Source organism: Tursiops truncatus, chromosome 13 (genome assembly GCF_011762595.2).
Source record: "Tursiops truncatus isolate mTurTru1 chromosome 13, mTurTru1.mat.Y, whole genome shotgun sequence".
Taxonomy (NCBI): Eukaryota; Metazoa; Chordata; class Mammalia; order Artiodactyla; family Delphinidae; genus Tursiops; species Tursiops truncatus.
The window spans coordinates 50,996,925-51,009,770 of NC_047046.1; the positions used below are offsets into that span (position 1 = coordinate 50,996,925).

At 47.8% G+C, this 12,846-nt stretch overlaps 1 protein-coding gene across 8 annotated transcripts in view; it reads left to right on the forward strand.

The window, feature by feature from the left end:
• The window catches only part of FHOD3 (formin homology 2 domain containing 3), a 493,863-nt gene that overhangs the window by 427,373 nt on the left and 53,644 nt on the right, over positions 1-12,846 (forward strand). For all 8 annotated transcript variants that reach the window (XM_073790663.1, XM_073790659.1, XM_073790662.1 and 5 more), the window contains one exon: positions 7,416-7,574. In XM_073790663.1, coding sequence (XP_073646764.1) covers positions 7,416-7,574 — 159 coding nt within the window. The remainder of the gene's footprint in view (positions 1-7,415; positions 7,575-12,846) is intronic.

Below are 12,846 nucleotides of genomic sequence, written 5' to 3' on the forward strand. Positions count from 1 at the left end.
AAACTTAGCGGTATTCTCCAAGACTCTGAGTTCTCTTAATAAATCATGTCCTTAGCCCAGTTTCTGTTTTCAGTCACAGCACCCTCTGTGATGACAAGTTCTGTGTGCTGAATAACTACTTTTTAAAAACTGCATCCTTTGTGTCTAGTAAAATTACTCTTTAAAAATTCAAAGGGGTGACTCTCCGTGTCAACATTTCAGAAAACTTGGAAGGCAAGCCCTATCCACCTGCCCAGACTGTGAGCCTCCACAATCTTTGCCCGTGCTCCCCTCCCTACTCTGCTCACGTTGTCCTCTCCTCCCACGTGGAATTTTATGCCTTCACGGTGGCCCTTCTCTGGACCTTGGCCGTCTTTATCATGGTGTGCCACGGCTCATTTACTAGATCTACTTCCCACACCAGGCACTGTCCACGTGCCTGGGAGTCGGCACAGACTCTAATGAGCATCCGTAAGCTCTTTTCATTCATTCAGGAAGCCCCAGGCAAGTTGTCCATGTCCCCGGGAAGCAGCTCTGCAGGCTAAACTGAGTATCAAGTCCCTGCACTGTCTCCTGCAACTATCACTATTCAGGGTGGGGACACCGGTCTGATCTGACGCTCCTGTTTATGTAGGTGCCTTTGATCAGTAAGCGTGGTAGATGCATTAGTTATGAAAAATACACTTTGGTAAACCATATATTTTTAAAATACAATGTTATTAGGTTAAAATGATAAAAAAAAAAAAAAGGAGTCATTGGTAGTGAAAAAAGCTAAGAGCTAATTCTTAGAAAGCACTATTTTCCAGGTATTGTCCTGAATACTTTACATGTATCAATACCAGCAATACTCTTCTAATAGTCCCAGCAGACACTTCTGTTGTGCTTACCAGGGGCCAAGCCTTGTTCTCACTGATTTATATCTATTGTCTCCTTTCATCCTCACAACAAACCCTGTGAGATTGGGTCCCAGAGAGGACAGGAGACACAGAGAGATTCAGTGACTTGGCAAGGTCTCCAGGCTGTGAATGGGTCAGACCCCAGCTGACCCCCCTGGTGACTTGATGCTCTGCATATTTGCAGTTACCCTTCAGGGCTCCTGAATCTGTTCGTGTCATCCCTGGATGACGTTTTGTTTCGGCTACTTTCAAGCTCATGCTCTGAACACTTCCTCGTGCTCTTCCCTTGGGGATTTTTAAATCTTGTCATTTTTAAAAAAAAAAGATTCTCTCTTTCTCCTTAATGATCTGTATGCTTTGCTACTGAAACTTTAAATTTCATTTGGTCTGGACTCTACCTCTAACTGTGTGACCTTGAGCAAGTCGGTCAACCTCTCTGAGCCTGGTTTTGATTATGGGGGGAAAAAAAGAAAGAAACCAGGCGTGATCCTGTGTGCCTGACCTCCCAGGGTTGTTCGGTAGACCCAGTGCAACAGGGGAGAATGTGCTTTTGTGCTGTGTTAACAGGTCAGTCTTTTTTTATGCTATTGATTTTCTTAGCCTTTGTCTCAACGTGACTTTCCTGAGATTCCGATGTGAGATTTTAAATTAGCCTCTAAGCTTAATGACTACTATTTAGCGTTAAAGTTTTCCTTTCCACTTTTTCCTAACTGCTGCCTGAATATTCACCCTTCTCTTTTCCAAAACTGAATGATTACGAGGGGAAGTAATGGTCTCGTCCTCAGGATATTGAATGCTGTCAGGTTGTGGTCACTCTTATATGGCGGTCACCCACCCCATAACCATTCAGAATCAAGTTTGTCTCTTTACTTGCAGATTCTAAAAGACTTGTTCTTGGAGGCAATACTTTGTTCTATCCAAAAACCTGACTTGCATGTCTCCTCCCTGCGAGGCCTGTGGTCATCCATCTCTGTATCAGGATTGGCATTGCCCCGGAGTCCCCCTGAGAAGACCTGAATAGGTGGTTTAACCGTTCTAAAAAATATTCCTGTCGTATGTGACTCTCTGCCCCTTGGAGTGGCTGAGTTTGCAGGGCCCAACCTCTTGGAGCTGGTTGGTTCTAGAGAGACGGCCCCCACCCAGGGAGCTGACCACCAGGTGAATCTAGGGCTGCAGAGGAAAGTCACAGCCCTTACCCCTAAGCCTTGGCAGTTAGCACTCACTGCTTAAATTGAGTACCTCTTCTTTGCTTCTTAGAAATTCTGTAAGTCTTGTGGTCATGGGCACCGCCTGTTTGAAGCTTCCTCCTGGAGGAGCTCACTTCTGCCTCCTGGAACTGGACCCTCAGCCCTCTTGGACAGCTTGGGAGAAAGGAGCTGAACTGCCTTGGTGACTTCCTTCCTGGCCCTTCTCTCTAAGAGGTCTCTGCTGGCCCTGACAGCATCTCTTGCTATAGAGGGTAACCTCAGTCTCTCACCCTTTTGGCTGTTACACCCTCTCCCCACTCCCTGCAATCTTCTTGGCCAAGTCAAAAACAAACAGAAGCCCTCCATTCCATGCAAACCAGAAGCATTTCTCCAGAGACTGTATTTCTGGAAGGGCAACTGTTGGCAGGTTGGAGGCTCCCTGATAGTTGTTGTTTTGAAGGAGGTTCTGGGTGTTGCTGCCTCGTTCAGCTCAGAAGTTCAGCTTCACTAGGCTTTCTGGAAGCAAATCAGAGCCTGGCCTTTTCCTAGAGTGCCTCCTGCCCCTTCAAGAAGTAAGTTCCTCTTTTACCTTGAGAACTTCTGGATGTACGTGGGGAACTTTCACGTTCAAAGACATCCCCACCCTGGTTCCCCCAACTCTGCTCACTTCCACGCTGTTGCTGGGGCAACTCTCTTGCCCCAGAGACAGTTGTTCCCATTTTCACTTCCAGCAGCTCCCTAGTCCAGCATCCTGTGCCTGAAGCCCCACCCACAGGAGCCTCCCTCAGCATCCTTTCTGCCCTGTGAATTCTTGAGAACTGAGGGCAGAGGTTTGGCTGATAGACCTTTTATCAAAGAATTGAGGCAGAAATGCTTATTTCCTGTTGTCCCAGGACCGACCATTGCTGCCGGTGGCATCGTGGCCCCCCACATTTTTGTTGGTCTCCATGAAAAATGTCCCCATTCAAGGTGTAGGAGCCTAACAGGTACTCAGGAAATGAGATCTATATCAAAGAAAGGCAAAAAATAAATAAATGTGGGAAGATACCCTGCCAACCAGCAAGAGGCAGTTGAAGGACTGAGATTGCTTCTCAGCCTCTTTTCCTGCTCAGGGTTTGCTGTCATGGACCGTCGCTGTTAACAGCCAATCAGCAGAGGGGTCTCATGGGGTGTGGCATCCTCCAACCATGATGACTCTTGGCCATTCCCACACAGCCTGTGTTCTTGCTTTCTGCTGGCTTTTTTTTTTTAAAGAAGGAAGATGTCAGTCAATCCAGTCTGTCATGATGTTAACCTACCATGTTGAGTCTTTTGACTTAAAGTTACTTTCTTTGGTTCCGTATTAGAATTGGGCTTTCATGATGGATTGTGACTCACTGATCTTGCGCTCTTGTTGGAATGCCCTGGATCGCTGTATGAGAGCTTTCTCTGTACTTTCATTCTATTCTGTTCTATCATTGTAGCTGTTTAGTGCCAGTGCTACACATGAATTATATCCGTTTTATAATACCTTTTTAGAGCTAATTGGGTAGATATTATATATATTTCTACTTATGGATTTTTTACACATATATTCTTTCATAGTAACTCTAGAATATTTTTTAATTCCAAAAAAATCTTGTTGGAATTTGATTAGAATCATTTTAAATATATATATTATTTATATATAAATTCCATGATGAGAGATAATGAACATCCTTACAACACTGAGGCTTCCTATCCAGGAACATGATGTTTCTCATTTATGCACATCTTTTTCTTTTTCTCTCAAGAAAGTGTTGTCAGTTCCTTCAAGTAGGCCCTGTACTGATATTTCAGGAGGTTTGGGCGTTTTGTTTCCTTGTTTGTGTGTTGTTTTCGGGGGTGTGTCCGGGCTCAAGTAAAATGCAAAACAACTTTCTCATCTCCTGCCCAGAAGTATCACCTCCTGTCATCCTCCCAACCCTGTTCCACCTTTGTCCCATCACATCTTAGCCCTTCCTTTCCAGATGCCTTTAGAGGGTCATTTAACATTTCCTAACCTCCGTTACAGGGAACACTGTGTCTTATCTGCTTTATCTCCTCTTTCTATCATTGACCAATTTCCTATTTTTCTCATTTCAAACAATGGACAGTCACAGACTGTCTGATCAAAGAAGTGCAATAAGGAGATGAGTGCCTGAGAAAGACTCTTAGCAAGAGTAGGATGACTGGGCTGGGGGTGAGAAGAGGCTGGAAGCAGGAGGTCCGTGGTGGGCTGCCCTGGGAGGCTGGCACCAGGGGTCAGGCTCAGAGTGCAGGTGGCAGGAATGAAGGACGGGGCACGAGAGGATTTGTGGAAGAGGATGGGCGACGGTGACTCAGACACAGGACCAGGTGAAGGACGTAGTGAAGGTCACTCTTGCTGGTCTGGGCTTTGACCCTGAAAGAGGATTGAAATGGATCAGAACTGATGATGGCTAATCCCTAGACAGGACGCATGCCTCCCGGCACGGAGAACTTTGGCTTGTTCTTTCAGGCGCTGCTCCAGTTCATTGTGGGAGGGGAGGAGAGAGTTGGATGAGCCCGCATGACCCACCCCTCGTGTCGGGCAGGACAGCCGCCAAGGCACTTGAGGGGTCAGTAGCATCCAGTGGAGTCTGTTTTAATTATGAAGAAGAGCATTTAAAATACCTCTTGGCTAAAATCCAGAGATTTAACAATTCAATTTCAGATATGACTTTAATTCTTATTCCTTCCTTTGCGAAGTGGTGGGAAGTGCTCTGAAAACATGTAGCGTCGTTTGTGAAGATAGCTTCCCCGTTATCTCAGGATGCCCAGCAGCTTGCTTCTTCCCGACTTATGGGGGTGTGGGTGTGGGTGTGTCCGTTGGTGTGAACTGAGTTCTACTGAGAGTGGGGGCAAGGACATCTCAGGCTCAGAGCCACCCCTGAGTCTGTGTGGGTTGCTTGCTGCACGTGGACGCTGGCTGAGGGGGGAGGGCTGAAATCTGAGCGGTGCTTCCCTCTCAAGCTGTTTGCCATGGGGCTGTGTCTCCCTAGAGGTGGGCATCTTTTTCTCATTTGCACAAAGGCTGCAGTTGGGCTGGACCTGCTCAGTCATCTCTGCAGGCTCCTAGAATGACGGAGACTCTATAGATGGGGGGCTAAGGGCTAACGATTCCCAGGGAACCCCTGCCTTCCCATAAATGCTTCCTGCGCTGGAGCCTGGCTGTGGGTAGTTGCCTCTCCAGTGCCAGGTCCCAGGCTTCTTCCATCTTCCATGCTGCCGTCCATGTGGCTTCATTCCTTATGCTCGTGAGATGTCTCACTGCTGTCTCTCTGAGCCTCACATCCACATTCTAGGCAGGAAGAAGGAGGAAAGGCAAAAGGCATGGCTCACTGGGTCTATCTCTTTTCAATCAGGAAAACAAAAACCCAAACTGCCAGCCTTACCTGCCAAGGGTCCAGGGAGGTGGCTGATTTCACTGACCTATTACCAGCCTGAAAAAAATCAAGTCCCTGTCGGTGAGCAGAGAAGAGGGAATGGATGTTGGACAGGCTCCCTGTAGCACCTGGAGGGGTGGACACCCCGCACCCTAACGTGGGCATCGCAAGTCATCACATCTGTCTTCGTTGCCTGTAATCAGCGTTTTGTCAAACCTTTTCTCATTCCTTCTTAGCCTTCTGTACACAAAATAATATTTTAAAGTAGATTTCAGCTAAATTTCAGGGGCTCCTGATAAGCTTATTTGCTTAAATATATAGAAGACAAGCTTGCCCTACAGAGTGAGGGTGCATTTATGCCGCGTGTCCCTGGGAGCTCACGGTTCCAAGCCGACGAGCACACCCACAGGAATTGTTCCTCCCGGCTTCCAGGCGGCCAAACAGCTGGGATGCTTTCGGTTATTTTCTTCATGAAGAAATTGTAATTTATTCCCAAATGCATATTTAAGGACCTAAAATAGAATGTTAGCAATTGAGTTTGGAAGGGCTCAGTAGGACTTAAGGGGCCGCAGCCATCTTTCCTTGCCAGCTCCCAACCTCCTGTGCTACAGCGACCAGCTTCCCTGGGCGGCTCAGCTGCTCCCAGGCCCAGCCTGGTTCCCTTCCTCAGAGGAGGGGCTGAGGCCTCAGCTGTCAGCTGCTCAGCTGGGACCTGCCTGCAGGGGGCTTCTGAGCAGCTGATTCATGGAGCTCCCCCATATGGCCTCCAAACCTCCAGCTTCATCCCTGGCAGTTCCCTGGAACTAGACAAAGGCACTTCTCTCCTTATATTCTCTCCCAGCCCCAGGCTAGTCCTAGACAGTCTTGAGGGTCCAGCTCAGGTGGCAGCTTCTCCAGACCCTAACCCCCTCCACCACCAGGTGAGTTAGTTACCCCACAGCTGGGTCCCTCACACGGTGAGCACACCCCATCACTGTGCTGGACGGGTCTTACCCATCCTCGTCACCCCAGGCTTGTTTCATGAATCAAAATCATCATCCTCCCAGCCCTGTGGCCTCAAGGGAAGCTGTGCAGCACAGGGAGCTTGCTGGCCGACCCCCCTCCACCTGTCCCAGTTGCCACCCGCCCTTGACTTCCCGAGAGCTGAAGGGGAAGGCTGGGGGCCTTGTCACAGCTCTGGGCAGAGGTGAGCATTGGCTCAGCACCTCACACCTTCCTGGCTTCTGGCCGTGTGCCAGCCCGGGGCTGGCCGCAGGGACTGCCCCGAGGATGCCAGGCCAGAAGGGAGGCCACATACATCAGGGCTCTGTGGGGACTTGGTCCCCCTCTTCAGCCTCTTTGCCAGTTTATCCCTCACTCCTCTTCTCCCACCCACTGGGCAGCTGCCCAGATGGCTGTGTGTAGCAGGAGAGGCGGAAGTGCTCAGGTGTCGGGGCGGAGGATGTTGGAATGATGAGAGGAGCTCCTGAGATGCAGAAGGGCTGACCGGCCAGCGATGCCGGATTCCCCTCTGGCTCCCGTCTCCTCGGTGCGCAGACCAGCTTTCTCCATCTCTGGGCACACACCACACGCTCCAGGGCCAAGCAAGGCACATTCCGACACCTTGCAGCCTGCAGGAAGGGAACTCTGAGAGGTTTGAGTTTTGTTTCCACTGCTTCTATGGAAAAAAAACAGTTTTTTTTTTCCTTGCAAAATATCACATTTTTCCCAATTGAAGGCAAATCAATTTTATTTTGTAACGTGTCTGACTCGCGAAGTTCCATTGCTGCCCTGCTCTTGGCGGCCTCTTGGAACTAATCCCTGATCTCTGCTGTGCTGAGAGGTAGCCAGTCCTTCCCTGAGCTAAACTGAGGGCATTTGTTTTCATGTCTAAGTAAGTTGTGAGTTTGCTCTTAATAGAGGACCAAAGATGATGCATTAATCTTGGATTCTCCTTATTTTATCACAAGAAAACTGCTGCAGATGGAAAAAAGCAGGAGATCATCGTCCTGGATTCCAAGAGGAGCAATGCTATTAATATCGGTCTGACGGTACTGCCCCCTCCAAGAACGATTAAGATAGCCATTTTGAATTTTGATGAATATGCCTTAAACAAAGAAGGGATTGAGGTAAGGGGAGCTCTGTGGAGCGTTATTTGTGTTCTGTAATACGTTGCATATGTAAACATTACTGTGTCCAATGTGACTTTCTCCACAGGGTGGCTTGCCATTTTTCTGTCTCAGCCAGATTCTGAATAATGTTAATAATTCTCACATCTTGTTTTTTAACTTCTGGGGGAAAAGAAGCCCCACTTTGCCTAGGAAATTCAGAGATCCTCACTCTGGTTCATTTACTAACTTCCTTCTGACCACATTCCACCTGCCTCGATGTGGAAGAATTTGACAACCGCCACGGGGGTGGGGCTGGGATGCCTTCTTTCACATCATTTCAAACCAAATACGTTTAATGAACAGTCTCAAAAGTAGGGTTTTCCATACGTGCTCACTCCGTGTTAGTGGATTTGTTTCTCTCTTGGCACCCTTCGGGGTGTGTAGAGATGGGTTTCATTTGATCAGCTGGAAAACCCAAGCCAACTGAGTCTGCAGCATTTGTTAATCTGAGTGGCACAAGTGGAGAGAGATTGGGTGCCTTGGCTGTGACTACATGGCTGGCAGGCGGCCCAGCTGGCACCACAGCTCCCCTGCAATGCCAGGGCCCAGTGCCCTTCCACCAGGCCCTGCTCACCCTTCGCTGTGGGCTGGTGCCTGTCTGTAGGAAGTTAAATCTCCTGTTCTTATAACAGAGAAAGAGAGCGTGAAACCAATGGCTCAGCCCACAGATTCCTACAGATGGGTGGATGGCCTGGAGGCTCACTGGGTCAGAGTGGGGATCTGAAGACACTGCTTCGTGACGTTGGGTGACACCCACCCCATCCTTCTACTGGCAAAGAGCCCTGGGTTCCTTTAAAGGCTCTCCATATCTGAGATTCCTTCATACCCAGTCTTATTTGAAAGCCTCGAGAGTGAAGGAAGCCAATGAAGGCTGGCTGCAGGGAGGGAGAGCGGGCTTTGGCGGGAGAGTTGAAAGTGAGGAGGGCCTGGGGGGCTGTGCCCTACGCGTCTCCAGCCCTGAGTGTGGTAGGGGGCAATGGGGCCCATGGGGCAAAGTGACGCCTGAACCCAGGAGGACAGCCGTGACTTTGTGCTTTGGAAAGCACAGACCTCCACAGGAAAAGCCGTGTTCCAGAGGTTTGTACTGGATTGAGTACAAACTTCAAAATCCATGCCTACCCAGAACCCCAGAATGTGACCTTATTTGGAAATAGGGTCTTTGCAGACATGATCAAGTTAAGATAAAGTCATCCTGGATTAGGGTGGGTCCTACTCCACTGGCTGATATCCTTCTAAGAAGAGAGAAGTTTGGACATAGACACAGAGAGGGGAATGCCATGGGAACACAGAGGATACACAGGAAGACACACAGAACAGAGCACCGTGTGATGATGGAGGCAGAAATTGGAGGGAAGCGTTTACAAGCCGCGGAGCATGAAGGACTGCCGGCAACTACCAGAAGCGAGGACAAGGCAAGGAAAGATCCTCCCCTCGAGTCTTCAGAAAGAGCATGGCCCTGCCGACACCTTGATATTAGACTTCTAGTCTCTCAAACGGTGAGAGAATAAATTTCCTTTGTTTGGAACCCCTGAATTTGTGATGCTTTGTTATGGCAAACCTAGGAAACCAGTACGAGGCCTAAGCAACTCTGCCCTGAGAAACACACACACAGCCTGTGCCAGGAGCAGGTACGATGAGGGAAGTGGTACTTCTCTCTGGCTGGAGAGGAGGTGGAGCCCGAGCCCTGGAGTCAGGCCATGCAGCACAGCAGGTCAGCAGAGCCAGGGAGTGAGGGCATGTGGCACACCGGGGAGGGTGTAAAAAGGAGAGAGCAGGTGACAGTAGGCAAATACAGAGAGGGACACTGAGGCAGCTGCCAGACAGCGAGAAAGAAGGGAGCAGGCCCAGCCTCAGTATGAGGCACCTCCACCCTGGGACGCACAGAGCAGCAAGAGAGAAGGGCATTGGGCAGGTGGGAGCTGCCAAGCGGGACGAACCAAGTGCAAAGTGTCTCTCACATAGGACAGATGAGTAGGAGGTCCTAACGCACATTCTGGCCATCCTATTTACTTCACAGGATCTTTTAAAGACTGTAAAAGCTTCAGATTCGTACATAGCCTCTAAATGCAGCCAGGGCCAGCTTGATTGAAGGAAAAAATGACAACTTCCCCTTTTAAAAATATTTCCCCTTATTGCCATGAGAACTTGAAAGTCCATCAGGAGAGGTGGATGCCTTTGGTTTTGCCTTTTTTCTTTCCTGAAATGTCAGTCTCCCTGGGTGGGGAGAGTTTCAGATACAATAAGTTAGTTAGATTTTAGAATGAATCAAATTATTTTTTCCTTTTCTGACTGGTTTTTTCAATCCAGGAAGGAATGATGATAGGTACAATAATGATGACGGATATGGGAGCAGCACAGCACTAAACTTGACTTTCCTAGGTTTCCTCCTTTGGGCCAGACACCAGGTAGCTGCTTCACACAGACGCTCATCAGACCCTTACGAGGTACATACTATTATGTTCTTCATCTTAAAGATGAAGAGGATGAGTTCCAACGTTTGTCTGTGTCCAAGCTCACAAGCCAGTAAGAGGTCGAGCTGAAATGTGATTTCTAGAGCCTGAGCCGGAAGTGCAATCCACAGGCCAGCTCTGGCGGCGGCCAGCCCGGGTGGGCTGTCTGGGCCTGGGCTCACCCACCGAAAAGAATAAGAGGGAATCTGGAAGGGGAGTGAGAAGATGCATGAGGCAACGCAGTCCGCATCACAGCGCTGCCTATGGTTTTCCTCTGGGAGTAGCTGGCATATGAAATGAGGTACAGTGAGAGGACACAGCCATGGAAATCACTGCCTAACCCTTCCTGAGAGCTTGTTGTGTCATGAGTGCTCGGTAAACTCATATATAGTCACAAGACATGGAGTTACACATTTTTACCACATTTTTGAAAGCAAGGTTTATCAGCTGGCACTATTGCCATTCTGGGCTGGACAGTTCTTTATTGTGGGAGCTGCCCTGTGCAACGTAGGGTGTTCAGGATCCCTGGCCTCTGCCCACAAGATGCCGGTGGCACCCATCCAGGGGTGACAACCAAAAATGCCTCTTAGACTTCATCAATATACCCTGGGGACAGAATCACCCTGATTGAGAACCCCTCATCTGAAGCTGCCTGGGCAAATCCAGAGACTGTGTATATTTTCAACTCTTGTCAGCTGTAGCTGAGAATCCAGAAGAAACCAGTCCTTGTGGGGAAGACAGAACCCAGGCCCTCCCAGCTGTTACCTGCTGTCTCTGGCCACTGATCCCAGGGGCCCAAGGGGTAGAGATGGTCTTCATCCAAGTGCAGAGCTACTCCCCCAAAGCTTATTGTCTAGGCTTGTTGTTCAAGAGTTAAGTCAGGGCTGAGAAGAGATGTAAGTTGCGTCCTTACAGATCTCCACTAATATGATTTCCAGCTTATGCCCAAATGGCCTTTTGCCAAGCCGTCTGCTTCTTGGATGCAGGCCCTGTAGCGTGGCACCACGGCTTAATGGGGTCATTCGAAACGAAACCTCTGTGTACCTGGACGTGATTAGGATGTATTCACTGACATCCTGTTTGTCACCCCCATGTTTTGTATCTGGTTCATCATGAAAACCCATGGGAGCAAGTAACTTCATTAAGGAAGTCGTTTTTCATAAGAGTATTAAACTTTAGAATATGGTTTGGGGGCACCTGTAAGTATTATTAATGGTATTTTCCCAAGTAAAACATCGCTGAGGTATCACAGATGGAAGTAGGAAGGGTTTTCATTTTTCTCCTTGCTTTTCTCATTTTTAGAGTCTGTGTTTACTCAGAGGGTAACACAATTGAATGGCCCCAAACGACATTTAACTTGGCCCTGCTTGGCTGCCAGGCCAGTCAGCATCCTAGAAACAGAATTTCCCTTTGGCCACCTGTACAAAGCTACAGTATCTTCTCAAGCAGTTTGTGTTGGGAACCCCGTCCACGGGTCCCTGAGTGAGCGCTGGACACGCGCAGATGAGCCTGAGTGCAGGAGCCCATCAGTGGGTCCACAGTGCCAGGAATGAGAATGTCCCACACTGGTAGTTTGTGGAATCGCCATGAGCATGGAGGTGGTGCTAGAAAGTAAGAGGAGCCCCTGGGTGGTTCTCCAGCGCTACCTTGGTTATCCAGCCTAGCTTCAGGCACTGCATCTTCATCTGTAAATTTGGTGCATAATTTCTGCCTTACATGCCTCACTTGAGTAATCATAAGAACGAAAGAAGATACTATCAAGAAATAAACTTGAGGAGTTAACTAAAAAAAAAAAAAAGCCCCTCCCTGAGATGAAGTGCATGAAGAGAATGCCATTGTCTCATGAGACTGCAAGTTGCATCCAAGCCCTGCATAAAGGCTCCAACTTTCTGCTGTTAGGTTCTCATCCAGAGTCGTAGCCAGGGTTCTGTTCAGAACTCAGGAGATATGGGGATACACGTATGTGTATAGCTGATTCAATTTGTTATAAAGCAGAAACTAACACACTATTGTAAAACAATTATACTACAATAAGGATGGTAAAAAAAAAAGAACTCACAAGACTTGATAATTACTTAGTATGGTCTCATCTGCAAGTGAATGAGATGGCCAAACCCCAAAGCATTTGGGTCTGTAAAAAATAAGTCAGACTTATGAATTTTCATCTGAAATATGATTTTCAGATACAAAAGCAAGCATAGTTAAAGCAGTGCTGGAGAAACACTGTTTGGAAGAAAGCAAAAAAACACTGAGATTATTATGTCATGGGCCTGTTTGATGTTTTTCCTCCTTGTGAAACCAAATGGTCATCACAGAAACATCAGTAAATCTACTGACATGGTAAAGAGCAAATTAAAGGTATGCTCATTCCCTTGTCATCTGCTCATGGAAAAAAGGGACCATCACCTCATAGGAGGTAGCGTTGACCTCCTGTCCCCGTCTTACGGCTATTTTTATTGTCAGTGATGTGTAAAAAATAAGTAAAATAAACTGGCAGATGGTAACCTCATAAATCTTCAGTAGTGAACAAATGGTTTAAATTAGAGAAAGGAAAAACAAAAGAGTGTTTGATTACTTTCCCAAAGGAAAAAAGCAAACAAAAATCATCCCAGGAAAATGCCTTCTGAGGAAGGGGGAAAAGCGTTGACAACTTTATATTTCGGAATTCTTGTACATGCTTAAAACAATTTGAGCATTAAGAAAATTAAAATACAAATTCTTACTTAAGTTTTTCTTTTGAAAACCAGTTGAGTTCAAATGCTGGGTGTTTTGGAAGAAGT